Genomic DNA, 25,967 nt, shown 5'->3' on the forward strand with positions numbered 1-25,967 from the left:
AAAAGGCTCAGCCGGATTCAAATCGCATATCTTTTCCGTCTCACGCAGTTGTTTTACCTCAATATTAGATGCACCGGATGTATGTTGGATTTGAATTTACAGTTACCAAGCAGTAACAAAGACGAAAAAACCTGAGCAGAAACCCTTCATGATGAGAAGAAATTCAAAAAAGTCCTTTTTCTCCTCAGAGCGCACACACGCGTACAACAAAAATTCGGACTTAACACGCAATAAGAGGCCACGAAGTCGATATTAATTATGCCGAAATTTATTAAGCCGATAAAAAATCTGAAACAATGAAAAAATAAAGTGCAATTCTATTAAATCGAGCTGGTAAATTACAGAATTAAAAAGCAAATTTCAATTCGGCCGGATTCTTAAAATGCTTAAAAAATTGCAGCAAAAATTGGTTAGAGCTAAAAGAAAAGATTCCCAGATGTGGCAACTCTGCCCACAAAACATAAGCAGACAAACAATAGGCCAAATTTTTTTAGCCGAAAAATTAACCGTTTTAAAGAAAACTGGTCCTGGTCAGATTCGAACCCAGGACCCTTGCCGTCCCAGGCGTATTCGTTACCACTAGGTTAAGTGTGCAAGATTCACTACAAAATTTGAATTCATTGTCAGCCAAAGCACAAAAGTTGTGGGCAAAATTGTTTTGCGGGAAAAAAAGTCTGGTACCCGATTGCAATACCCTTGCCATAGCAAGGATAAAAATCAATATTCGACACTGCTTATTTTTTCCAATCGCTCCGACTAAACCATTAATATCAATTTCGTATTTATTACAGCAAAATCAACGTCATCGGTTTTTCTGTGAGCTCGAATGATATAATACTATTCATCTACTGAAACCAGGCAACAAGCGTTTTTGTGAGTTTTTTTCGTCAACTTCGTCCTTCCCAGGAGTAAAACAAGTTCTGTAGGGAAGATAACTCGTTTCTAGAGGTGGCTGGACCTTTTCTAGTAATTTCAGGCTGGACCTTTTCAAAATAAGTTATTTCGATCTCGAGCTACTTGGTGGTTTGCTGATGCCCGCTCAGAAGTTTGCACCCTTTTCTATCCTGAATGAACAAAGATTCTAAGGTAGCGTGAAAAGCGCATGCGAACTAATTTGTTAGAAAAACACTGATGTCACTTTTATCTAAATTGCGCAACATCTCTCCTTTATTTCTCTCGTTACGCCATTTCAGCATCACACCACAATCTTAAGATCGTCTCAGGATATACATAATGACCTGGAAGATGTAGATGATGTCAGTCAACAGCATAATGGCTCCGAGAATGTGTTCCTCGGGGTTTATGTTCTGCCTCTTCCCGCCGACGATCATCTGTGTATCGATGGCCAGGAACACCGTGAAAAAAACGGCTCCGATCCCCGCATAGACTAGGTGCATGAGTTGGTCATGAACGAAGATGAGGAAGATTGCGAAGAAGAGGAGGCAGAAAGAGCCGACAACCGCGACTCCGAGCCACTTCGTGAAGTCATACTTCGTCTGGGACGCAAAGATACTCACTGCCATAGTGACTGCAAAAATGATTCCTAGCGCCATTGAGATTATATTCGTGGAATAGTAAACGGATGTGACTCCGGTCATGACTGACAGGGCCAAAGTGAACATAAGGAGGAGTGCTGCATTGGCAGGGGACTTTGTTCGGAGTCCTTGACAACACGCTAGTACTAAGTAAGACATCAGAAAGACCGCATAGCTGACGTAATTCAAGTACGGATTCTCAAGGATAAATATCTTGACAGAGTCGAAATGGTCAAAGACTGCTTTAATAAATAATGCAATTCCGAATTGTACAGAGAGGGTGTAATAGACTTTTTGTACGAATACAGCTCGAGTTAGTACGTCACTGAATCCGGCAGCGGCAAATGAGACCGATGGCGGCTGATCATTGGGCTCCTGGGCCTCGACGTCGCCCTTGTAAGGTTCATAACCACCAGATATGGGCTGTTTAACACAAAACAACACTGAAAGCTTCAGAACTAATGCAAAAAACCAATAACCAATCAAGTTCAAAAATTTGGCAATCAAGTTCAAAGAAGATAAAAAAACAGCCGGCAGGCAGTTGGAAAAGTGCCAATGAACCCAGGGAGACCGAAAAAATCAACTTCTTCTTTGATAAACTTTCAACTTTTGAGTTTTAAAAAAAACGTAACTTGGAATCTTCCATGATTGACAACTTCTCCCTAAAACTAACCCAATTAGAGAAAACGAAAAGTTTCCATTCATCTGGGAAATCTTCAGAATTTCCAATCGTTCAAAGTTTTTAAACCATTTTTAGAGCGAAGAGTTAATGGAGAGCGTAATTTGCGTTCCATTTAGCAAAAAAATTTGAATTGAATATTGAGAAATCAGAAGTCAAACAACGAAAAAAAAAACAAACAAATTTGAGCGTGAAAAAAAAAACGAAAAGAAAAACCAAAGAAGAAAAAACCACTAATTGAGCATATTCACTTCGTTCATTGACCTTCAACCATCCACCAACCCTTTCATCTAACAATATCCATTGAAAAAAAAACTAAATGTTTTGACTGTGTGAGTCTCAAACATTTACTGAGTAAGCGATAGGTCAAAAGTATTTTGATTATTTTTTGATACTAGACGCTTGAGATATGAATTTACTTGCTGGGCGTCGCTGAAGCCCCCATATATGCCATTATAGCTTAAAACACTCGGCGACTGCATTTGCGATCCCAGAGGATCAGGAGCTATAGGGGCAGTTCCACTGTTATTAGTTGGAGGATACTTTGAGTCATAGCTTTGCTCCCACTCCGGGTTGTACGCTGGCGGAGCCGACATTGTTGAGTCTGAAATGCAAAACGAGATGGTTCACGCTGATTTATACATATGCGAAACATAAATTAAAAACGGCAAAAAGAGCTATAAAAAAACGGCAGAAATAAGTTCTATCAAACGGCAAAAAGAAGCTCTAATAAGACGGCAAAAACAAGCTTTAAAACAGCAAAAAAATCAGAAACGCAAGATAATACTGAAAAAAAAACATCGAAACAGATTGCAAAAAGTTGTGAACCTAACCAACTGCTTTGAAAAAGAGCAATGAACGGACAGAAAGAAAAAAACTGACTAGTTTTAAAAAAAAACTTAATTTAAAGAAAATACAAATCTTTAAGCTCTTTGATTTTCAAGAGCAATTTACGATTGCAGCTGTTTTGACAAATTTCACCCTATTTGAAAAAAAACTGGAGCTATTGGTAAATTTTTAAATCCGCAAGCAAATCTGATCATTTAAATCCATTTTCGAAACTGGAAAACGATCATATTTTTCATGCCTTTAAGCTATGGCTGTTCCATAGCGGAGTTTGCCTTCTTTTCAAAAAAAACATGAATTAAAATGGAAAAAAATAACTTCAAACGTCGAAAAATCAAATTGAGCGTGAACAATTTTTAAAACTTTTTCCTAAAAAAAATCACCAAGACCGATATAAGAGTCTTCACTACTTTCAATAATCTTACAGTTTTACTTTAAGGCATCTTTAAATCTTAAAAATCAGACAGCAAAGAATGTGGTTTAACAAAGACCTGATATAGTCATGGGACATAGAAGTTGCGACTTAAGTTTTTTCAAGCAATGAATTGAACGTAATTTTTACCATGTTTGTGAAGTTTTCTCTAAAACCATCAGAGATTCACGGTTGAAACTTTGACATACGAATAATGAAACTGCTTTCTGGAATATCGCCTGATTAAAAAACCGTAAAAAAATGTTTTCATGACGCATCGTTCAGCCATTTATTTAAAGGTCGTCAGAGCGGTGTTCTCTGTGCCAAAAAGTTCCGGTGACAAGCAAAGCAATTCGAAACAGCAGAAGCAATTCGGACTTACAAAAATTCGTTGGAAAGCTTAAATTTTAAGCTAGATGCTTCATTTAGGTTTTCCCCTACTGAAAAAAGAACAAAAAAAACTAATTGACTGCGAAAAAAAATGTGTCTCAAATTTTGGAATTTAACCAAACAAATTGCTTCATTTTTAGGCAACTTCTGTCTAAGAGCTTAAGAAGACGAAGTTTAATTCTTTTTTAAGCGATGAGAAAAAAGAGCCTAGCTTAGATTCTTAGCATTCAAACGAATACTTCAATAGTTACTACAGAGTTTCAAATTGATTCTGCTGTTTACCGTGACTTTTTGGCAGTGAGAACACCTCTGTGACTCCCTTTAAATAGATGGCCAAACAACCCACATTGAAAGCAACTTTTCACAATTTTTATCCAGCCATCTGTAAGAAAAGATTTTATCCATCGCATGTCAAAGTTTCAACCGTGAATCTCTAATAGTTATAGAGGAAAAGGGTACAAACATGATGAAACCTAAGTTCAATTAATCGCTTGCAAACTGAAAGTTGCAACTTCTATGTCCCGTGACTGGTGCTAGATATGCGACGTGCTTACCACATAAGCTTTGCGCAAAAGTTTGAATTTAAATAAGCAACTCGTGTTGAAAAATGAACCGATCTTATAACACTATGCTTGCATTAACGAAACTAAAAAAGGAACATGAAAAAACATACAGATAAAAATATAAATGGCGAAAAAGACAGGTTGTAGGTTGAAATGTGTGACAGGTTAGTATATAGTTCGCTTTCACAAGAAAAAGGCTTAATCACAAATCACACTTGTGTATATGATTTTGACTTAAAGGGGTTAATAACCATAAACACTTAAGATTTCTGATTATTTCCAGCTTGTTAATTTAATTAGTATCAGATAGTCAAGTGTGAATAAACCAGCCACGTCATTTGAACGAAAGTTGAAAGACTGTCGTAACTGTTACACAATTATTGCAACAGTTACTTTTTTCCGCTGGTAGCTGGTTTATACTTTGGCTCGTTTAGATACCACCGATAACTCCCAATATCTCTAAATTAAGCTAAACAGATTCAATCAAGTAAAACGCATGTTTCTCACAAACTCGATTTGAACAAAACGTAATTGGACATTTTATGAAAAACAAAATCATAGTCAAGATCTGTTCGAAAAGAAAAAACAAAAGCGGATCGGAATCTCGAAACAATGTTCACGTTTTTTTTTTCTCGGTTACTCAACTCATGTCACCAACTGTTGCTTGACTTTGCATCATCGACCGACATCAGCTCGCGTAGATCAACATTCTGAAGCTCATAAATCACAGCGCGTATTGTTTCAGTAGTTTCATGGCTGGCACTTTGGCTCCCGAATTTAAATAAATGCGCGATAAATTATGAGCTGTGTACATTTCCGTCGAATAAGCTTTGGAGGAATTTTCAGCTTCCAATGGTTTACATGACAGACTCTTTTTGTAGTAATCAATGGCTTGCGGATAAAGTTCAATCTGATGAAATGCCCTTCCGATGTTGTAAAAAGACTCCTGTGGGTTGTTGCGTAGGGCGTGATATCTCTTCAGGAAAAATATACTCAGCGTGAACAAAGTCCCTTTCTGCTTTGAAAACCTCTGAGACCCGCTATGAAGATAGAGAATGCCGAGGAGGAAATTATACAAGGGGTTTTGTTCTTGTTCTGTAAAATGCAGACTCAGTTCAGCCAGTGCGATTTTGTAGCTTCCACTTTCGAGGGAACTCAATGCTAGGAAGAGGGATTTGTAGAAATTGTTGATCTTGTTACTCGTTTTGTACATGTGCACTAGGAACTTGTGGGGTCTGCTGTCGCCCAAAAGACCTCCCACTATGTTGAAAAGTCCCCACGTCTGAACAAAAACAAGAAACTCGGTTTAGTTTTGCAGTTATATCCCACATGCGATAAAAAAATACACTGGATAATATTGGAAAAGGTTATGCACTTATCTAATTCGTGCACTCATTTCAGATGCCCTAATTCGTGCACTCATTAAGCAAAAATTCAAAAACACAGCCAATCGAAGATTGGAAGAGTAATGAACGCAAGTAAACAAAAAAAACACTCACTTTCTTGAAAAAAAAAACTGAACTTTCGAGTTTCAAAGAAAAAAACAGATACCCTTTAAGCTCCTTGAATTTCTAAAACAATTTATGATTGGCGCTTTTTTGAGAAAGCTGGATCAATAGGTAAAGTTATATTCCGCTGGGAAATCTTAAAACAATTTCCACTCGCGAAACTAGAAATCGTTCACGTTTTTTCGCGCCAATTCCACGTTCGTATTTGGAGAGTGCTATTTACGTCAATTTCAGCAGATGAATTTCAATTGAGCTCAAAAAGCGCATTATACCTAAAAGCATCAATATTTTAAAACTTTTTCTTGAAAAAAAATCAGCAAGACCTATATAAGAGTCTTCATTACGTTCATTACTCTTAAAGATTTTGGTAAAAACTTTACTAAACTTATGAACTCTCTCTTCAAATGGGTCATATGAAAAGTGGGTCATTACCTGTGTGGATACGCACTGGGTCACTTGCAACAGAGTCTTTGCACAGTAATAGACACTCCTTCCCATTTTCATCTCGATGCCCAATCTACATGCGAACAGCTGGATGTCTCTGAACCTGTGCTGGTAAGCATTGAAACTGGCAGCTGTCACTACTAAATAAAGCACGTCTCTCTTCCACCCCAATTTTAGTCCGATCACAACTGCTTTGGCGAATTTATCCCAGCTCACGTTCAGTCGCTTCCTAGCTTGCTCGTGAACACTTCTTACCTTCAGTTTGATCATGCGACGGCGTTCGAACGGTGAAATGTCGTCTTCCTCTGAAGCAAATTAAACACATAGTCAGCAGACAATCTCAAAAAATTTTCGAAAATCAGGTGCACAAAAAAAACGTATCAATTCTAAGTCAATGATTACTATTCAAGAAAATTTTCGCGATACCGGCAAAGAGTTACAGTATAAGTGTTCAACTTTCTATTTCTGAAAAAAAACTGTGGGCCCAGTTTGATTTTCATCCTACAAAGAGCATTGCGTTAAAATTACGATACTTTCACGTTTCTCTTCGGATTCATATTTTCGGTAATCTAAAAATAAGCAATTTTGAGAATTTGATTTTAAAAACTTATGATTGTCCACAACTTATCGAGGGTTTGAAATATAACACGAAATGTATTTTGAAAAAATTAACGATTTACACAATCTGTATACTTTTGTTAAAATTCATTTGGAAAAAGACAAGTCCGTAGCTGTGCTAGTAGCAAATTTGTTTGACCGAACTCAGTTTTGCAAAAAAAAACTTCCGAAACAAATAGCTTTTTTTCTATTCATTCGATGAATTCAAAATGCATCAACTGTGTCAACTTATTACTATTCGAATGTCAAAGCCATCAAAAAGCTCTAAAAAAGCCCCCAAAAGTGGCACCATGATTTGCGACCCCAAAAGATAAGCAGGGTAGAGCACATCCAAATAGATGCACAGTTCTGAGCCCACTTGGTGAAGACGATAGCGACAAAATTTTTTAAAAAATTAGTCCAATCCGCGGTTGAAAAATCCATTAGCAAGGTGAATCCTTCGATAGTGACCCAAGTGACCCAAATGAGTTCCAAGTTAAAATCAGCAATTTCAGAAGCTATTAGATCTGCCAAAGAAGATGCAATTAATGCTGAATTGACCAGGGATCTTGAATTTTCTGAAAAAAATCAATGGCAGAGTGCGACGCAAAAAAACGTATAGAAGGCAATGAAAAAAGAATATCAATTATTGAGAAGCCAGAAGCATCATAACAGAAGGTGCTAAAACTATCGGTAGTATTGATAACTACTTGTACTTATCTCAATTTCACACCACTACCTGCCAGAAATAGATAGAACTGACAAATTATTACCGAAATTTCTAGCCCAAATTCTAGATCTTAAGCGAAAAAAAAATAAAAAAACGTGTAAGCAAGCAAAAACAAAAAATTTGAAACAAGCCCAGTTAGAGCCCTGTTCAACACGCTATGAAAAGATATCATCGCATTCTGAAAGTTTGTACCAATTTTCTTCACGTATCTACAAAGTCATTAATCTGTATGATAGATAAACAGATCTTGATTACAAAGATGCGAAGCGGAGCTTCCCACCACTTGCAAAACAACTAAAATAGCACGGCAGCTAGCCCAAAAAAATAGGACAAGCTGAGAAGAAAAAATTTAAAAAAAATCATTTTCAAAACTAATTTTTTAAACGTTTATCTGGAATGCTAGTAAATTTAAGGAAGAAAATACTGAGGAACACAACTGGTAGTGTTGAATAGGCATTGAAAACCACAAATCATTGAGCGGATACAGATCAGACCGAAAATGGTCAGGCTGTTGAGCCGAGAACAAAAATCAACATAGAGGCGAAGCTTCGCTTTGAGAACACTGGCAAGAACACTACAAAAAGCCGCTCCTGAAAGTGCATTAAGAAAAAGAAGAAATAAGCCTCGAAGTAGCAAAAATTCGGCTACGTCTAGGATTCAACCTACTGCAACCAAGAGCTTTTGAGTCTCACGCACTAACCACTCAGCCACGCACGCTTAACCACTGAAGAACTCTGGTCACGAACAAAGCACCCACATGTGCTAATAAATAGCCAACTCAATTCAGCAAAAGTGGAACCAAAAACAAATGCACACATCTTTGCAAGTAAAAATTTGGAATATAACAAAGTGAAGGCATCTACACTAAATTTTCATTTAACAAATCGGAAAGGACAAAGCCAAATTATGGATAAATTATGTATTTCAAAAAATTGCAAGATATTGAGTTGAAACTTTTATTGATTTATGTTGCTGGAAACATATAGCTTTTTACGGTTTATTTGATGGATTAAAAAGGCATCAACTGTGTTAGCTTATTACTATCGAATGTCAATGCACATGCTACCAAAAAGCTGTAAAGATGGCCCAAAAGTTCTTAATAATACACTAAGCTGACACTAGTGTAAATATGCGCTGAAAACATGTTAAGCCAAAAGTTTTACTTGCTTTTTATTCATCGGAATATAAGATCACTGAGTAGAAGCAGATCACTGAGTGAAAAAGAGGAAGCAGTAATACTCAGCTTGGAATCTCCGCCTGATATTTTATGTCTAGCAGAGACATGGCTCACAAAAAACTCAAAACTAGGTAATTAATGGCTAAAATCAAGTTTCACGGAAAACCAAACACAGCGATACTCAGGGGTCATGACCCAAACGAAAAAACAACAACTGCTGAGTGCTAAATCAGATCGCATGCCTTTAAATGAGAGTATTTTTGCTGAAATGTTGAAAAGTATGTTAGGCTGTGAATTAGTGTTATTTATACAGTTAACTCAAAGCAAACAAACTGGCGTTCTGTGAAAATTTGTATAAATTTTCAGATAAACAAATGTCTGTAAACATGCCTTCTGTGGAGTTTTGAACATCAACACTAAGAAAAAAATTAGTTGTTCAAACAATTACATCGACCGCATATCATAAAGAAGGTTTGAGACCACCAGTAGCAAATCTACTCATGAGACAAAGCAAGTAAAATCGTTTGGACCGTTTTATATATGAAAACCTCTGTTTGCTTGTTTCTAAATTAAAAAACTTTAACCTGTCTGGCATTAGCTGCGAGCTTTTCTGGATTTAATTTATCAGCCACTGAAGTTGTCAAAAGGAACATTACCAAAAGACAGCTGGAAAAGATAGGCAGGTAAAGTTTTGATTCAGCAAAAAAATAAAATAAATAAATTCCATTTTCAAAACTAGAATTCGCTCACAATTTTTTGCGCCATTTCCACGTTTGTATATAGAGAGCGGAATTTACCTAACTTTTAGCACATGCCTTTGGATGAAACTCAAAATCTGCATACATATCTGAGTGCATTCATAAATGCATTAATATGCTTGAATGCACATCTGTAAATATTTGAGCATTTTATAATTTTTTCTGAAAAAAAAACGAACAAAAAATCATCAAACCTATATAGAGTCTTCACTATGTTCAGTGATTCTTAATACTATGAAGACAATGCGTGTAGTACCGAAATTAAGACAACGCATGTTCAAAGACACCAGCTAATGAATTAAAAAAGTTGCAAAAAAGTTATGTTCTTCTCTGGCGTTCTGATATTGGTCGCTCAAAGGTTTCACTCTGATAAACCAATTAACTTTCCTTTTTTAAAACTGAATCTGCTAAAAACCTTTTAAAAATTGACATATTGAATGTTTATGAATACCATGTTTCGGAGTTTCAAAAGCGTCAGAAAAACGGTTCCCAAATCTGCGAACCATTTGAATTGCCAGTCTTTTTCGAACGTAACGATAACTTGTCAAATTCTCTGAAAGTCAGGAGGTTTAGGGTTTAATTACTTGCGTAATGGTTTTGCAAGCAAAAAGATACAAATTTGCTGCCATGACAAAAAACAAACAAGTAGTTAAGCCAATGGCAAAATTTATTGCCAGTAGGAATTTCAAAAATTTATTTTAATGAAACATCACATTTCTATCACAAATTAAAAATCTCATATTTAATTCAAAATTTTGCAGGAGTGTTTTACTGAATGGTAACAATGAAAAAATTGGAGCCTTTTGTTCAAAGTAAATGTTTAAATATTGCATGGCAACCCCAAGCATTCAGGACTTTTGGGCCTTTAAATCTTTCTAGTAGTCCAGATGTTCCAAATTTGGTTTTAAAAAAGATCATTTGAAAATTGATATATGCGACATTTTATGCGAATTGTATTTAACAAAAAACGACTCGTTTTTATAACAAATTGCTTGCAGGCTCGTTGTCTAATTAATTTGCCGTAAACATTTTATTTTCATGGCAAAAACGTTTCTAAATTTCTTTCCTTATAGCCAGAAATAAAAAAAGCAATTAAATTTTTCATTTCTGCTCAAATTACGAGTTTAAATACCTTACTTAATGTATTTGCATGTTTTTCAAGAAAAACTGAATTAAGCCAAAACTTAGTTGAAACTAGAGATATCTTCTTCTTATTTGATGTTTTTAAGCTCGAAAACTGCAATTATGGTTCCGAACATAGACAATGGGGAGGGAATTTGGATTCGCGTGTTATTTTTGTTTTCCACGCAAAATCAGGTACCACAAATCATCATCGCAATGGTTCGAGTTATATACTATATCAAAGCCCAATGAAATATACTATTTCAGCCGTGATTCGAACGACTTTTAAAAAATCCAAAAAGTTTCTCCAGTGTCGAGAAGACCCGATTTGAACGTTTTGAGTTTTAGTCTAATTTCGAGCGAGTAAAGCGATCGAGTAACGTTCGCTATCTGAAAATTTTAGGCAAAGAAAACTTGATTTTACAATAACAAAAATTATTTACCGCTTCATAGGCAAAAAAATTAGGTTAATTTAGAGCGATATAGGCAAAAGAAGTCCACAAAAATTTGAAATTAGAGGATTTTTTTTGATTTTTAATTTTATTGGTTTGTTGGTTACTCGTTTTTTGAACAACTAATATCGATTATGCATAACTCACTAACTGTTTATACGCTTGTATAGTTTTTCTCTTCACATCGCGTCAAAAAAAATGACTTTAATTTTTCAATTTTTTTATAATATGGTCTAAACATTCTGTGATTCTTGCTTAGAAAATGGCTATCCTTGTTTGTACTAGCTTGCTAGTTTCTTAATTACTTTATGAAAAAGACCTAATTAGGAGAAATAACCTAAAATATATATAGCTTGTTGTTGTCATTAGCCCGTACAAAATACCTGGGGTCCAATGGTGCCGCCTTCTCGTGGTGGACCAACGCTCGACAAGTCGCCGCAAATGGCACCAAAACCCCCTCCCTCACAAATATACCTTCGCGATTTGAACATTATATACAAGAACTAGATTTTTCACGAACTAGATTGTTAAGCAACAATGAACTAGATATTAACAGAATTTGTAATGAACCTTGATAGCATTACACCATTTTACTGCAATTACTTAATTAAAATTGACAAAAATGATGACAGACTTAACTTTGAATGAGCTTAAACTCAAAAATTTAAATACGTAAATCCATAATTTGAATATTTAAATCCAAAAAATATCTCCTCTTCAAAAATTATTAAAATTGGAATTCCTTCTTCAAAAACTTTCACTATATTTTTTGTACCTTTGGAATCAGCTATACTATCGGAAACATTTTCAAAATAAAGTAATAAAGAAACATTTTCAATAAGTACAAAAAAAAGATAAATTGAAAAGCTGAACGCTCGCAATTGAAAATAATACCAAACTAACAACTCAGTAAAAACCCAAAAATCTGGAACTCAAAAGAATGAACGACATACCTGACACAGACTTGCTAATAATCTACGGTACAACTGGCGTCTGGTACTGATTCCGACAGACCGAACTCCTCGCAATTGAGAAAATAATACCAAACTAACAACCCAGCATAAACCCAGAAACTCTGGAACTCAGAAGAATGAACGACATACCTGACACAGACTTGCTAATAATCTACGGTACAACTGGCGTCTGGTACTGATTCCGACAGACCGAACTCCTCGCAATTGAGAAAATAATACCAAACTAACAACCCAGCATAAACCCAGAAACTCTGGAACTCAGAAGAATGAACGACATACCTGACACAGACTTGCTAATAATCTACGGTACAACTGGCGTCTGGTACTGATTCCGACAGGCCAAACTCCTCGCAATTGATAATACCAAACTAACAACCCAGTATAAATTCAGAAACTCTGGAACTCAGAAGAATGAACGACATACCTGACACAGACTTGCTAATAATCTACGGTACAACTGGCGTCTGGTACTGATTCCGACAGGCCAAACTCCTCGCAATTGATAATACCAAACTAACAACCCAGTATAAATTCAGAAACTCTGGAACTCAGAAGAATGAACGACATACCTGACACAGACTTGCTAATAATCTACGGTACAACTGGCGTCTGGTACTGATTCCGACAGACCAAACTCCTCGCAATTGAAAATAATACCAAACTAACAACCCAGTATAAATCCAGAAACTCTGGAACTCAGAAGAATGAACGACATACCTGACACAGACGTGCTAATAATCTACGGTACAACTGGCGTCTGGTACTGATTCCGACTGACCAAACTCCTCGCAATTGAAAATAATACCAAACTAACAACCCAGTATAAATCCAGAAACTCTGGAACTCAGAAGAATGAACGACATACCTGACACAGACGTGCTAATAATCTACGGTACAACTGGCGTCTGGTACTGATTCCGACATACCGAACTCCTCCGACACACCGAACTCCGACAGACCGCACTGCCTAATGACAAACAATTTAGAAAAACATTTAGCACCATCAGTTATAGCTCGACACAGTTATATATCGGTAATTTTATTTTATCGTATCAAAAAAATCAAATAATAAGAAAATAAGCAAGTTGTTTTCCAAATACGCTTCGGTTGGGGTTTAGAAACTTAGACGACAGGAAATTAGACGATCAGAAAATAACGGAAACTAGACAATAACTAGCGTGCAAATTGCGTGAAACTTGTTTACAGACTCAAATTATCTTTTGCTGAGTGAATAATGGTTGTCCAATTCAGACAATAACTTGCGTGCAAATTGCGTGAATTTTGTTTACAGACTTAAATTGACTTTTGGCTGAGAAAATACTGGTTGTCCGTAAATTCCGTAAATTAGACGACAAGCAAATTAGACGACCGTAAATAAACGGTATTTACGGACAACCAGTATTTACTCAGCCAAATTTTAATTTAAGTCTGTAAACAAATTAACGCAATTTGCACTTAAGTTTTTGTCTAAATTCGTTATTTTCTGATCGTCTAATTTGCTTGTCTAAGTTCCTAAACCCCCCAATCAACATCAAACTTTTTCGAGAAAGCTTTTTTCTAGCTCTAAGGAATAAAAAATTAGAAAAATGAACTGAAGTTGTTTTGCAGAGCCTTCACAACTTCAAAACATGACCTCACAACGAGAGCCAAGGAGGACCATTGCGAGCTCAACTTCAAAAACAGGAAACTTCAGCCCTGATATTAGAAAATAGAAATCACATTTATGCTTCACTTCACAATTTATATCATACTCAAATTTAGTATTCATTTTTCACTTGCAAGCTAAAAATTTCTCCTTATGCTGTTGATAACCGCGTTCTTATGAATGAAAAAGATGATAAAAACCTTGAGTAATTAACCATAATTTAGAAAAATGTTTTCAAAAGCAGGCAGGAAAGGTATTTTGAACTATTCTTAAGCCAGTATTTAATTATCTAGGAAATGAAGTATCGTAAAATGTTCTATCATTAAGAAACTTCGACCCAAAGATATGTATGCAAACCAATCTCAGAAAGGTTTATAAGTAGATACTGGTTTCAAGTTCTCGTGTCACACTGCAACAAAACACTCAGCAATTATCTCATGCATGCTGAATTTTGAATCCATGCAACGACATACAAAACATGGAAAATAAATTCAGCAGCACTCGGTTGAGCTAAAAATTTTTTGAACATAACCAAAATTTAATTGGAATGAACGCAAAAACAAGCTATCACGTTTTTCATGATTTTTAATCTTTTGCTGTTCCATAGTGGAGCTTGCCTTCTTTTTAAAAGAAATGAACTAAGTTTAAAAAGAAATCAAAAGTCAAACCACGAAAAAGTAAGCTTGAGCCTGAACTTTCATTTTCGGAATTTTCCTGAAAACACGAAAAAAATCATCACGACATATATCAGAGTCTGAATTAAGTTGATCGACTCTTACAGCTCTTTGAAATTCTAGAAAATATATTAATGATTAATTAATTGGTTAAGTTTTTATTCCGTTGAGCATACTGAAAATTTAATCCACTTTCTAAATTAGAAGTCGATAACGCTTTTTGTGCCCTTTATAATTTTCTTTTCAATAGTTGAGTTTGACTTTCTTAATTTAAAAACTGAACTTACAGGAAACTAGCGTTTAACGCACCTCCGGTGCTTCGAATCTTTTCGAACTCATGAAAAACCGCATATATTGGAATCAAGATCTGCAAACTTTTAGTGTACTCTGACTGCACCCAATTACAGGGTTGGTAATTTCAAACTTTTTTTAAATTCCCATTTTGAAAAACCATAAAAGCGTCATCTCGAAAATTTAATGGGCCTCTGAAGAAAATTGGAGGCTAGATTTGCAACCACTGAGAGCCCCTGAGAGCACCCCACTATACGGTTGGGAATTGCAAATTTCGTGAATGTTTTTAAACTTAAGATTCCCGACAAAAATCGAAAAAAAAATCATAAAAAAAACGTCGTATCTCGTAAACTAAAAGGATTTGAGCATTCATATATAAAGGCAAGATTTGAGCATTCATACTCTTGGAGAAATTTTGAAAAAAATCAAAAAAAAACGTCTTATCTCGGAAACAAAAATCATAAGAGCAGTCGCAATTGAGCAGTCGCATGTGGCAAGATGTATCACTCCTGAGAGTGCCCTGACAGCACTCAACTACAAATTTAGGAATTTCAGAAATATGAAAAAAAATTATATTTTCTGAAATTTTTTGAAAAATCACAAAAAACGTCATATCTCGAAAACTAGAAGGATTTGAACAGTCATATTTGGAGGCAAGATTTGCAACACCTTAGAGTACCCTGACAGCACCCAACTACAGGGTTGGGAATTTGAAAAATAATATATCTAGGTTCTCTGAAAAATTTGAAAAAATCACAAAAAACGTCACATCTCGAAAACTCCGAGGATTTGAGCAGTCATATTTGGAGGCAAGATTCGCAATCCTTGAGAGTACTTTGACAGGAACCAACTACAGGGTTGTGAATTACTGATTTTAAAAAAGAAACAAGTTTTCTAAAAAAAACTTGAAAAAATTACAAAAAACGTCATATCTCGAAAAATACAAGGATTTGAACAATCACATTTGGAGGCAAGAATTGCAACTCCTTGGAGTACCCAGACGGAACCCAACTACAGGGTTGGAATTTCCAAATTTTAAAAAATAATTAATTTAACTTTTCTGAAATATTTTGAAAAAATCACGAAAATGTCATATCTCGAAAACTACAAGGATTTGAGCAGTCATAATAGGAGGCAAGATTCGCAATCCATGAGAGTACTCTGACAGTCCCCACTACAAAAATGAGAATTTCAAATTTAGAAGAAAAAAAATAAATTTAACTTTTGTGAAATTTTTTTTGAAAAAGTCACAAAAAACGTCATATCTCGAAAACCACAGAAATTTGAGCAATCATATTTGGAGACAGGTTTCGCAATCCCTCAGAGTGCCCTCACAGTTTCACACTTTAGGATTGAGATAATCGAACGTTTTTAATTTTTTAAATCTAAGTTTCTGGAAAATTTTTGAAAAACTTCTAAAAAAAACGTCATATCTCAAGGATTTAAGTCATATTCAGAGGCAAGATTAGCAATCCATGTGATTACTCTCACAGTTTCCAACTACAGGATTGAGATTTTCAAATTTTTTGTCAAATCTAAGTTTTTTGAAATTTTTTGAAAAAATCATTAAAAACGTCATTTCTCAAAAACTACAAAAACTTGAGAACTAAGATTTGGAGGCAAGCTTCGCAACCCTTCGGAGTACCTTGGCAACACCCAACTACAGTGATGAGAAACTTCAAATCTTGTAAAAATTTCAAAATTTAAGGTTTCTAAAGATTTTTGAAAAATCTCGAAAATTGCCGCATCTCGCTAACTAAAAGGGTTTGGTTATTCATATATGGAGGCCAAAATTGCAACACCTCGGGAAGCCCTTGCAGCATCCCAATACTGGGTTGCTAATTTCAAACTTGGTGAAATAAACACTCAATTTAAACTCGAAAAAAAATCTGAACCATTGCAATATACGATATAGCTTAAACGTGAAAAAATTCACTGCTTAAAAATGCAAAAATAATACGTTGAAAAAGCTTAAGCATGGCGAGAAAGTGAAGCCCGCATTTAAATATATAATAGATGAAAAGTCAAACCGCGGAAAACCAAATTATAGCGTGAACAAATTTTAAGACTTCTTCCTCAAAAAAAAACATCACGAACTATCCAAGAGTCTTCACGATTGGATAGTCCAATTTTGCAATCTACAGGATTGAAACCACAGAACTCAAACTGCGGACAATTACAATCACAACTGAAGGCGCTTTGAAGCGAAATTACCAAAAACGACTAAATTGATCGCCATGAAAAATTTGAGTAACAGTTTCGCCATAAAAACGACACACGGCAAAATGGAGCTTCCAAGCACTAGCAAAACCAAAAAAAATGGCAGATCATGAATTTGATAAACAGAATTTTTATGCAACTTTCAAAAGGTTTTTTTGAAAAACATTCACGTTCCAAAAAATATCAAAAAACATCTTCGAGTTTGAAAGAAAAAAATGATCTAATTATGGAGACTGAGGGGAAGCTGCGCTTTGCAAACACTACCGATAACACGGCAAAGCAGCTCTATAAAATGCAATAATAAGGTAGAAATAAGCCTCGAATTAGTAAAAATTTGGCTACGTTTGAGATTCTAAGCTGCGACCTAGAGATTAAGAGTCTCACACACTAACCACTCAGCCACGAAAGCTTAGTCCATCACAAGCTTTAGCAACAAATAAAGCAGAGAATAGATGCTCCAGATCGTGGTTATGGCAAAAGTGCCACCAATCAAGTAAACACTTTTATTGAACACTTATTTGCGAGTTAGGTTGGAAAAAAGAAAGTTCGTACTAATACACTACGCTCGCAAGCTCGCTAGCCTAATAACAGTTTGAGTTGAAACTAAACAAATTTGACAAAAATGGATCAATAATATTTTAGGTCATTAGGTATATTCCACTGGCATATATATTTTTCAAAACTGAAACCAGAAGACAATTACGTTTGGTTTGCGCCATTTGCATTCACATTAGCAGAGCGTAATTTGTTTAGCAAATGAAATTGAATTGAAATTAAAACGACAGCAAAAATCAAACCCCAAATCTGACCTGACATTTAAAAACTTAAGAAGTTTCATTAAAAAAACAAGACTTAACAAGGATAGCCGGTTACTGTGCAAGTAGCACTGAATGTTCCGACCATAGTCATAAAAATACAAAAAAAAATAGTTTATTTTTCAAAGTAGTGTCGTTTTTTTTTGCGTTTTGTGATAAAAAGATCTGAACGAAAAAATTGAAACTAAGAAATTTTCGAGAGTCTTGGTAAAATAGGCAAAGTGAACAACAGTTTTGCAGAAAAATTACTTAAAAAAACAAACAAAATTCAAATTTCAATTTCCCAATGTCGCCTATGTTTTAAATTCCCCAATGCCGATAACCAGATCCCAAAAGAAGTCTACTCGAGTAAAACTAACTTTTCATGGCTTAACTTAAGCATAAAAAAGCACGGCTCGAATTCAGTATTTTTCGCTTGGAAATCTTACAAATTAAATCCACTTACAAAATCAAAAATCGATTCTCTACACTCCACTTTTGCTTTCATAAATGGAGATCGCAACTTCCGTAGCTTTTAGCGAAAGAGCTTGAAATGAACTGAAAAAGTACATATATATCTTTGTATATTCTTAAAAGCATCATAAAATCTGTAGTTATTAACGCTTTTTGAGACCTAATCAAGACCTAATTATGGTCCTTTTACACTTATATATGTTTTTGGCCATACTCAAACCTCTAAACTACGCTTTGCTCGGTTCTGAATGGTCTCAAAATAACTCAAGAGCCTTAGCAAATGTTAGGTGAAGTAAGTGTACCATTCATCTGATCAACCTGGGCGTCATCCTCTGTGTCATCTTCGTACAATTGGCCACTGGACTTGGTAGGAGATGATCTGTTATTCTTACTTGGTGATACAGCCGCCTTGCTATAACGCGTAGTTGAGAAGACGTAGGTGAAGATATCATACACAGTGCGGAAGAAGTGTTCCTCTGAACTGGCCTCTTGAATTTCTAGCCGCATGCTCACTATTCTCTCGTCTGTTTTCACCACATCAGAGCATGAATCAGGAACCTGAAGCACTTTCGCAAAACAATCAAGTGCGATTAAACAGAAATCAAAAGTCGGACCACCAGAAGATAATTTACAGTGTGAACAAACTTTAGGACGTCTGCCTGAAAAATGAGCCAAATAAGTACAAGTTAACATCGTTCATTAGCAGTCATCCCATTGAGAAAGTTACATGCGAATTTCTTACTATGAAATTGCTGAGTGTTATTCAAAAGTAATTAAGACCTGCAGATATTGAAGTGCCCTTGCGGAGTCGTAGACATTATCTTTGTAGTATGTGGCCAAGTTGAGGCGGGACTTGACGTGGTTGTGGTCAATGTGCAGCACCCTCTCATACATGTCGATTGCTGTCCGTGTGTCCCCCAGGTGGTGGTAACACTCACTCAGTTTGAACAACACATCCGCTAAAAGTCAAGTCAGACCAATTGGAAGCCGTATTGAGGGAGCTAAGGGATTTAACAACGTCCACGCCAATTTATCAAAATGAACACACTCGAGAGTAACTAAGAAAAGGGATGGATAAACAGAACCAAATGTATTTTGCTGGTCGCATACGAATTTTTCAAAATTTTGCTTTCTACAGAGGCTCCAAATAATCAAAAACAGCAGAATAATCTCGAAGTAACTTACCATTTCATTCATACTTCTCTAAATTTTTTCAAAACTGAAAAAATAAAAGCAATAAAAAGCAATCGTTTATCCAACACAAGGAGATGTGTTGCATCACACTATAACACTAACTGGAATTGATGAAAGTGGGCAGCTGTGCGAGTCTGTTCCAAATGGCGAACTCCTCCGCCCACTTGTCCTTCTCTCTCAGAGCCTCGCACAAATCCATGAACATATCCAGGATGTCTTCTAGATTCTCCTGGCCAAACAGCTCCTCCACAATCCCACTGATCATGTGCTCATTCTCTACACATTCACATACTCACCTTTATCAAATTAACCAAAATAACCACCCTCAACACCTATCTCATTTCATTACTGAGAAGAGAAAAGGTACGCATTTAGATTTAGGGAGCACGCCACCTCTCCCTCGGGCACTCGACCCCTTCATTAATCAAAGGTTTTATTTATAAAATTCTACATTTTTACAGGCGCCGCCTTGGGTGCCAATATATACTAGCTTTGATGCGATGCAGAAATTTTTGTCGAAATGAGATCCTTACAGTGTTCTGGGAGCGCTCGGAAAATCAATTTGCTCAAAAAAGTCATCAGAACTTTCGAAAACTTTCGACCCGCCTCTAACTGTGAACACCTGATTTCTTTAAAAGCCCGACCATTTGATTGTTTGCTTTGACGACAATGCTTTTGGTACTATTTGAAAAGAAAACGTTTAGGGTTAGCAATGTACCCTTGTAGACGGTTATAGAGCAAGATGTTAAAAATAACACACTTCGACACTTTCGGCCACTGATAAGTCATTAGCCCATTCAAATTGCCAGGCTCAAATTTGCTCATATGATTCAATTTTTTGTTCAGGTATTACAGTCTAAGTTTAAACACGTTGGAATGAATGGTTTGATTCGTAAATACAATAAATTTACCTGTATGTATCAATGCAACCGCCAATTTCACTTCTATGTCAATATGAATATCTTCAGGAATGAAAATAGACTTGAACTTGGGAAGAGGAATGTCGGCTATCTTTAACTTCAAACCAACGAACTCCTTTTTGTCCAACTCTTCAAGTTCCAAGTAGCTATTCGCTGTATTTTCATTGGCCTCTACATTCGACTCAACAGTGGTCAATTGCACTGAAAACATTCTGCACACAACCACCACACAACGTCCATACATTTTAGCCGCAATCAGAAGCTCCAAAAGAATATTCAAGTCACCTATGTCACAATAAGCGGGGTGAAAAACACGCAGATTTTCCAGAACTTCCAGAGACCTCATAGACTCTTTACATTGGAAGAAACCTTGAACAACCTCATGGGCCATCTCACTGTAGCTTTCGCTGTCTATTCTGTCTTTGACAATAAGCAGATAGCGTTTCATAGCCGACTTATCTTGACCTGATTCGATCAATTTCTGCTGACATTGTAATCTTATGAGAGCAAATCTGTCGAGAGATTCCTGAAGCGTCGGGTCAAAAGCCAGTGCTCGAGTGCAGTCTACTATAGCTTTAGAGCAGCAGCGAACAATCTCTGAAAGAACTTCAAGCCAAACTTCCGATCTTTCCTCATACTTGGACAGCTTTCTCAGGTTATAATCGATTAACTTTTCATAAACCAATACATCTGTATTTCCCAAATGAGTGGCGATTGTGTAGAACTGCATGGCTTTTTCTTCGTCTCCATTGGCTTCGTAGATTGCAGCTACTGTGAAGTAGGGCTCTGTCACGTTCGGACATTGCCTGATAATTTCCAGCCCCAGTTTTAGAGCTTCTTCGTCGTTCCCTCGAGCTCGGAACAGATTCGCTTGACCTGAAGCGTTTCATTCAAATTATTCTGAACACTGCACTACAGCAAAATCATTTAAAATCGCTTCCATTATCCTAACCTATGAAAACTAAATGAAAACTTTTGTAGCACCAATTCAAATGAACATTACAAAGCTATGAGTCGGTGCTATTTGCATGCTATTTAGAACAAAACAACACATGTTTAAAATCGAGGAAACACTAAAAGGAAACGTTATGTTGACCAAAACAATGTAGAAAAATTTGAAGACCCTCGTTAAGCCGAAAACAAAACTAGTCAAAAAAATTTCAAGCTACACAAATTTCAAGATATAAAAATTTAAAACAAGATTTCAACGACCAATCTCTTTTAAAACACGCAAAACCATAAAAAACATTCGCCCTGATTTTGCTCAATATAAGTTGATCAAGCCTATATAACAAAATCTGGCCCCATTTAACCGTAAAAAAAATGAGAGTTAGCAAATTTACAAATACAGAACAATTTTCACTAATAGTAAAAAAAATTTTGAATAAAAAAACCAAGCTTTGGAAAAAAATTGCTTAAAAATCGTACCAGATAATATAAAATCATTTAGACACTTTCGAATTTCAGAAATAATTTGAGATTGATACTTTTGATAAAATTCACTAAACCTAAGAAAAATGGATCAATAGGTAGAAATTTTATTCTGCTGAGAAGCCTAAAATAGTCAATAGACAGTTGGAAAAAAGTCAATGAGCAGAAAAAAAATTGTACACAGAAAAAATATACGGACTTACTGCTTGAAAAAATTTCAACTTTCGACTTTTAAAGAAAAAAATAGATGGCCTAAGCGCTTTGAATTTCTAAAAAAATTTGTGATTGCCACTTTTCTAAAATAAAATCAACCCAATTTGAAAAAAAAACGGGATCAATATGTAAAAATTTCATTAAAAATTCCACTTTCCAGTAGGTAAAAATTCCACTTTCAAAACTAGAAGTCGATCACGTTTTTCGTGACCATTACACTCTCGATGCTCGATAGTGGAGTTTGTCTTCCTTTTTACAACGGAAATGAATTGAGCTGGAAAAAAATCATAAAGCCGCGAAAGCTCAAAATTGAGCGTGAACAAACTTTAACATTTTTCCCCGAAAAAAAAAACAAAAAAATCATCGCGACCAATATAAGAGTCTGAACTACGTTCATGGACTCTTGAAAACTAAAATCTCTTTCCGTGTTCACTACGTTTATCGACTATTAAAAATCAAATGAACAAGAGTAAGTTTTATTTGAATTTTCAAGAAATTCACCAAGTCACCTTGAATGTGGAATTACCTGCAGTAACTGCAGGTATTTCTTACAGACAAGGTTGTTATACAATTTTGTTTATAAAATTAACAATTGGCTAGAAATAATCTATTCATTGCATTTTCAACCTAATTCCGCTTTTAACTTTTGTAATACCAATCAGTTCAACCAAATGTAAATGCTCCTACCTAGCAACCCCTTCAAGTGTTCCGGCAACCCTTGCAGCCCCTTCTTCACGTTCCTTCCAATGCCCCCTCCTTTGCCAGACATCACGGTGCTCTTCCGATTGAACTTGGTTTCAGTCGGCTCATCCACTTCGTCCTCTTGCTGCCATGAGTGGAATCCGAGACTGTCACTGGGATCCTGCTCATCTGGCTCTGGTTTGGAAGGAGGAGGAGCCACTAAGAACTGAGTGACGTCTGGAACGGATTTGCCAGTTACTAAGTTCTCCAGAAGTTGGCGATCAATTCTCATCCCGGAATCACACTCGATGTACCGTTCTGGATCTATAACAGCTTAGGGTGAAACACTTAGAATGAAATAACCAACCTCAAAAATCCAAATAGGAGACAACTTTTCCCTATAGCTGCTCTGATGTAGGGCAGTTTTTCCGGAGCCTCGATAGTTGTTAGGGCGTATCGGTTATCAATAACAATTGAAAATTCCATATCTATTGAATCCTTATTTTAAAAACTTGCTGTAGCACATCGTCGAGTCCATTCAACATTTTTCACTTACCATGATCAACTTGCACTTGTTTTCCTGGATGTTGATATGACTCGTGCCTAGACGCCGATTGGCCATTTGAAGCTGAGTCTGAATATATTATAGGCTGAGTTTGCATCTGATATGATCCTTGAGCGGATGTTGACTGGACATTTGATTCTGCAGATTGATACATATTGATATCTTGTTGTTGGTCTTCCTCCATGAAACTTCCCTCAAGATCCTCTTCATCTTCATCCTCGCCCTCCATACACCACTGGATCAACTCTGACTCATCGATGCTGTCATTCAGACCACCTTCCAGGTTTTCGTCTAACATTGAGTCATCACCATGTTCAAAGCCCATCGGCTGCAGCGTAGCTGAAAAGAGAGGACTAATTAGAACTCGTTACAGCAGTGACAACTGAACATTTGCAATAATTTAACTAAGATTAATTTAAAATCAGCCCACGCAAAAAAAAAATAAACTGAAAACAAAGAGAACAATTCTCAAACTAATTTTAAAAAAAAGATGTGCACTAATTTTTTCGAAAAAAGAAGAACCCTAAAAAATGATTCGCATAACCTACTAAAAGCGGCGCATTAATTCTTGTGTTCAGAAATTGATTAAACCATCAATGCACAATTTTGTTGATCCGATATTTTTGATGTATCATAATCTATTTCGGAGAGACCTTTAATATGCATGCAGAATAGCTGGTGTCTTCACCCTTAAGTATTGTTCCATTGTGGTGTGATTTTTGTTCCGCGAGAACACGACCAAAAAACAGCTCTATCAAGTGAAATGAAAAAAAGTAGAAAAAGCCTCGAATAAGCAAAAACTCAGCTACGCGTAGGATTCGAATCTGCGACCTACTGCAATATTTTGAGTCTAACGCAATATCCACTCAGTCACGCGAGCTTAACAAACGACAAACACTATTCACGAATAACGCAGCTACATAAGCTAATAAATGGCCAATGTAATTCAACAAAATTGGCACCAAATACAAATAGACACAATTTTGCAAGTAATAATTTGGAATATATATAACAAACTGAAGGCATCCACACTAATTTTGCATTTAACAAATCCCAAAGCATAAAGCCACATTATGTATAAGTTGTGCATTTTAAAATATTGCGAGATATATTGATATGGAAAATTTCTGAAACAGAGTTTTTATAATTGTTATGTAGTTTGAAACAAATAACTTTTTTAGGTTCATTTGAAGAATTAAAAATGCATCATCTGTGTTAATTATTACTATTCGAATGTCGACGCACGTGCTATGAAAAAGCTGTAAAGATGGCCCAAAAGTTCTTAATAATACACTAAGCTGATACTAGTGTAAATATGCGCTAAAAACATGTTAAGCCAAAAGTTTTACTTGCTTTTTATTCATCGGAATATAAGATCACTGAGTAGAAGCAGATCACTGAGTGAAAAAGAGGAAGCAGTAATACTCAGCTTGGAATCTCCGCCTGATATTTTATGTCTAGCAGAGACATGGCTCACAAAAAAATCAAAACTAGGTAATTAATGGCTAAAATCAAGTTTCACGGAAAACCAAACACAGCGATACTCAGGGGTCATGACCCAAACGAGAAAACAACAACTGCTGAGTGCTAAATCAGATCGCATGTCTTTAAATGAGAGTACTTTTGCTGAAATGTTGAAAAGTATGTTAGGCTGCGAATTAGTGTTATTTATACAGTTAATTCAAAGCAAACAAACTGGCGTTCTGTGAAAATTTGTATAAATTTTCAGATAAACAAATGTCTGTAAACATGCCTTCTGTGGAGTTTTGAACATCAACACTAAGAGAAAAATTAGTTGTTCAAACAATTACATCGACCGCATATCGAGTGCATTTCAAAATATTGCGAGATATATTGATTTGGAAAATTCTGAAACCGAGTTTTTATGATTGTTATGTAGTTTGAAACAAATAACTTTTGTAGGTTCATTTGAAGAATTAAAAATGCATCATCTGTGTTAATTATTACTATTCGAATGTCGACGCACGTGCTATGAAAAAGCTTTAAAGGGGCCCAAAAAGTGGTACCAAGATTTGCGACTTAGATTGAAAAAAAAAATAATGGTTAGTACTAATACACTCACTTCGCAAGTGTAATCACACCACACAGGAAGAACGACACTAATTTGAGAAAAAAATTAACTAACTAAGCTTCTGCGGGGAGCCTACAAGCGATTCGTAATTGTTGATTGAGTTATGCAAGGCACTCTGGGCCAGACTGGTGCCACTAGATCCTATGACGTCATTCATGTTTCCATCACCCACAGGTACACCACTTAGCAGACTAGAGTCAAATACGCCTAAAAAGATTAACTTTTTAGATTCATTGAAAATCAAGCAAGTCACATTTTTTGAAAACTTGTTGCAATCTATATATTTGGAATTTTAAATTTCATCTTGAAAATGCTAAGAATTAAATTGTCGAAAAGACGGCTTTGTCGAACGAAAATGTTGATCCGAACATATCACTAAGTGACACTAGGTTTAGTAAATCAAGGATTTTAGGTACCTCGAGGAAAGTTATTGAAGTCTTTCTGATTTTGTTTCAGTCCTTTCCTTTCTATGCTAACTTTAAAGTGGTCGGACTACAGCAAGTTTTCTTTGCTATCTTTAATAGTTACAGTTCGTTTTCTATTTTTTCTATTCTTAAATCACCACAGTAAAAAATAGAAAAATTTT

General features: G+C 35.8%; 2 protein-coding genes across 2 annotated transcripts in view; both read right to left on the reverse strand.

Annotated features, from left to right (window-relative positions):
- Window positions 1–717: 717 nt before the first annotated feature.
- Window positions 718–2,810, reverse strand: LOC134841869 (protein lifeguard 3-like). Its single transcript, XM_063857911.1, has 2 exons — window positions 2,634–2,810; window positions 718–2,105 (listed from the first exon to the last, which is right to left on the reverse strand). Exons 1-2 carry the CDS (start codon window positions 2,808–2,810, stop codon window positions 1,209–1,211), a joined length of 1,074 nt encoding a protein of 357 aa, XP_063713981.1. The 3' UTR covers window positions 718–1,208.
- Window positions 2,811–4,767: 1,957 nt separating this feature from the next.
- The window catches only part of LOC134842286 (general transcription factor 3C polypeptide 3-like), a 37,195-nt gene continuing 15,995 nt past the window's right edge, over window positions 4,768–25,967 (reverse strand). The window contains exons 3-11 of the mRNA XM_063858557.1: window positions 25,436–25,588; window positions 23,281–23,628; window positions 22,731–23,048; window positions 20,391–21,275; window positions 19,582–19,755; window positions 19,066–19,244; window positions 18,588–18,843; window positions 6,366–6,682; window positions 4,768–5,707 (exon numbers count right to left, since the gene is read on the reverse strand). Of these exons, the coding sequence (XP_063714627.1) occupies window positions 5,150–5,707; window positions 6,366–6,682; window positions 18,588–18,843; window positions 19,066–19,244; window positions 19,582–19,755; window positions 20,391–21,275; window positions 22,731–23,048; window positions 23,281–23,628; window positions 25,436–25,588 (3,188 nt within the window). The 3' untranslated portion in view covers window positions 4,768–5,149. The remainder of the gene's footprint in view (window positions 5,708–6,365; window positions 6,683–18,587; window positions 18,844–19,065; window positions 19,245–19,581; window positions 19,756–20,390; window positions 21,276–22,730; window positions 23,049–23,280; window positions 23,629–25,435; window positions 25,589–25,967) is intronic.

Source organism: Symsagittifera roscoffensis, chromosome 3 (assembly GCF_963678635.1).
Source record: "Symsagittifera roscoffensis chromosome 3, txSymRosc1.1, whole genome shotgun sequence".
NCBI classification, from domain to species: domain Eukaryota; kingdom Metazoa; phylum Xenacoelomorpha; order Acoela; family Convolutidae; genus Symsagittifera; species Symsagittifera roscoffensis.

Excerpts from the sequence above, each read along its gene's own strand:
- LOC134841869 (XM_063857911.1), bottom strand. The coding sequence starts at position 2,810 with ATGTCGGCTCCGCCAGCGTACAACCCGGAGTGGGAGCAAAGCTATGAC. Across the intron at positions 2,106-2,633 it reads GCTTCAGCGACGCCCAGCAA|TCTCCCTGGGTTCATTGGCA; the intron begins GTAAATTCATAT and ends TGATTTTTTCGG.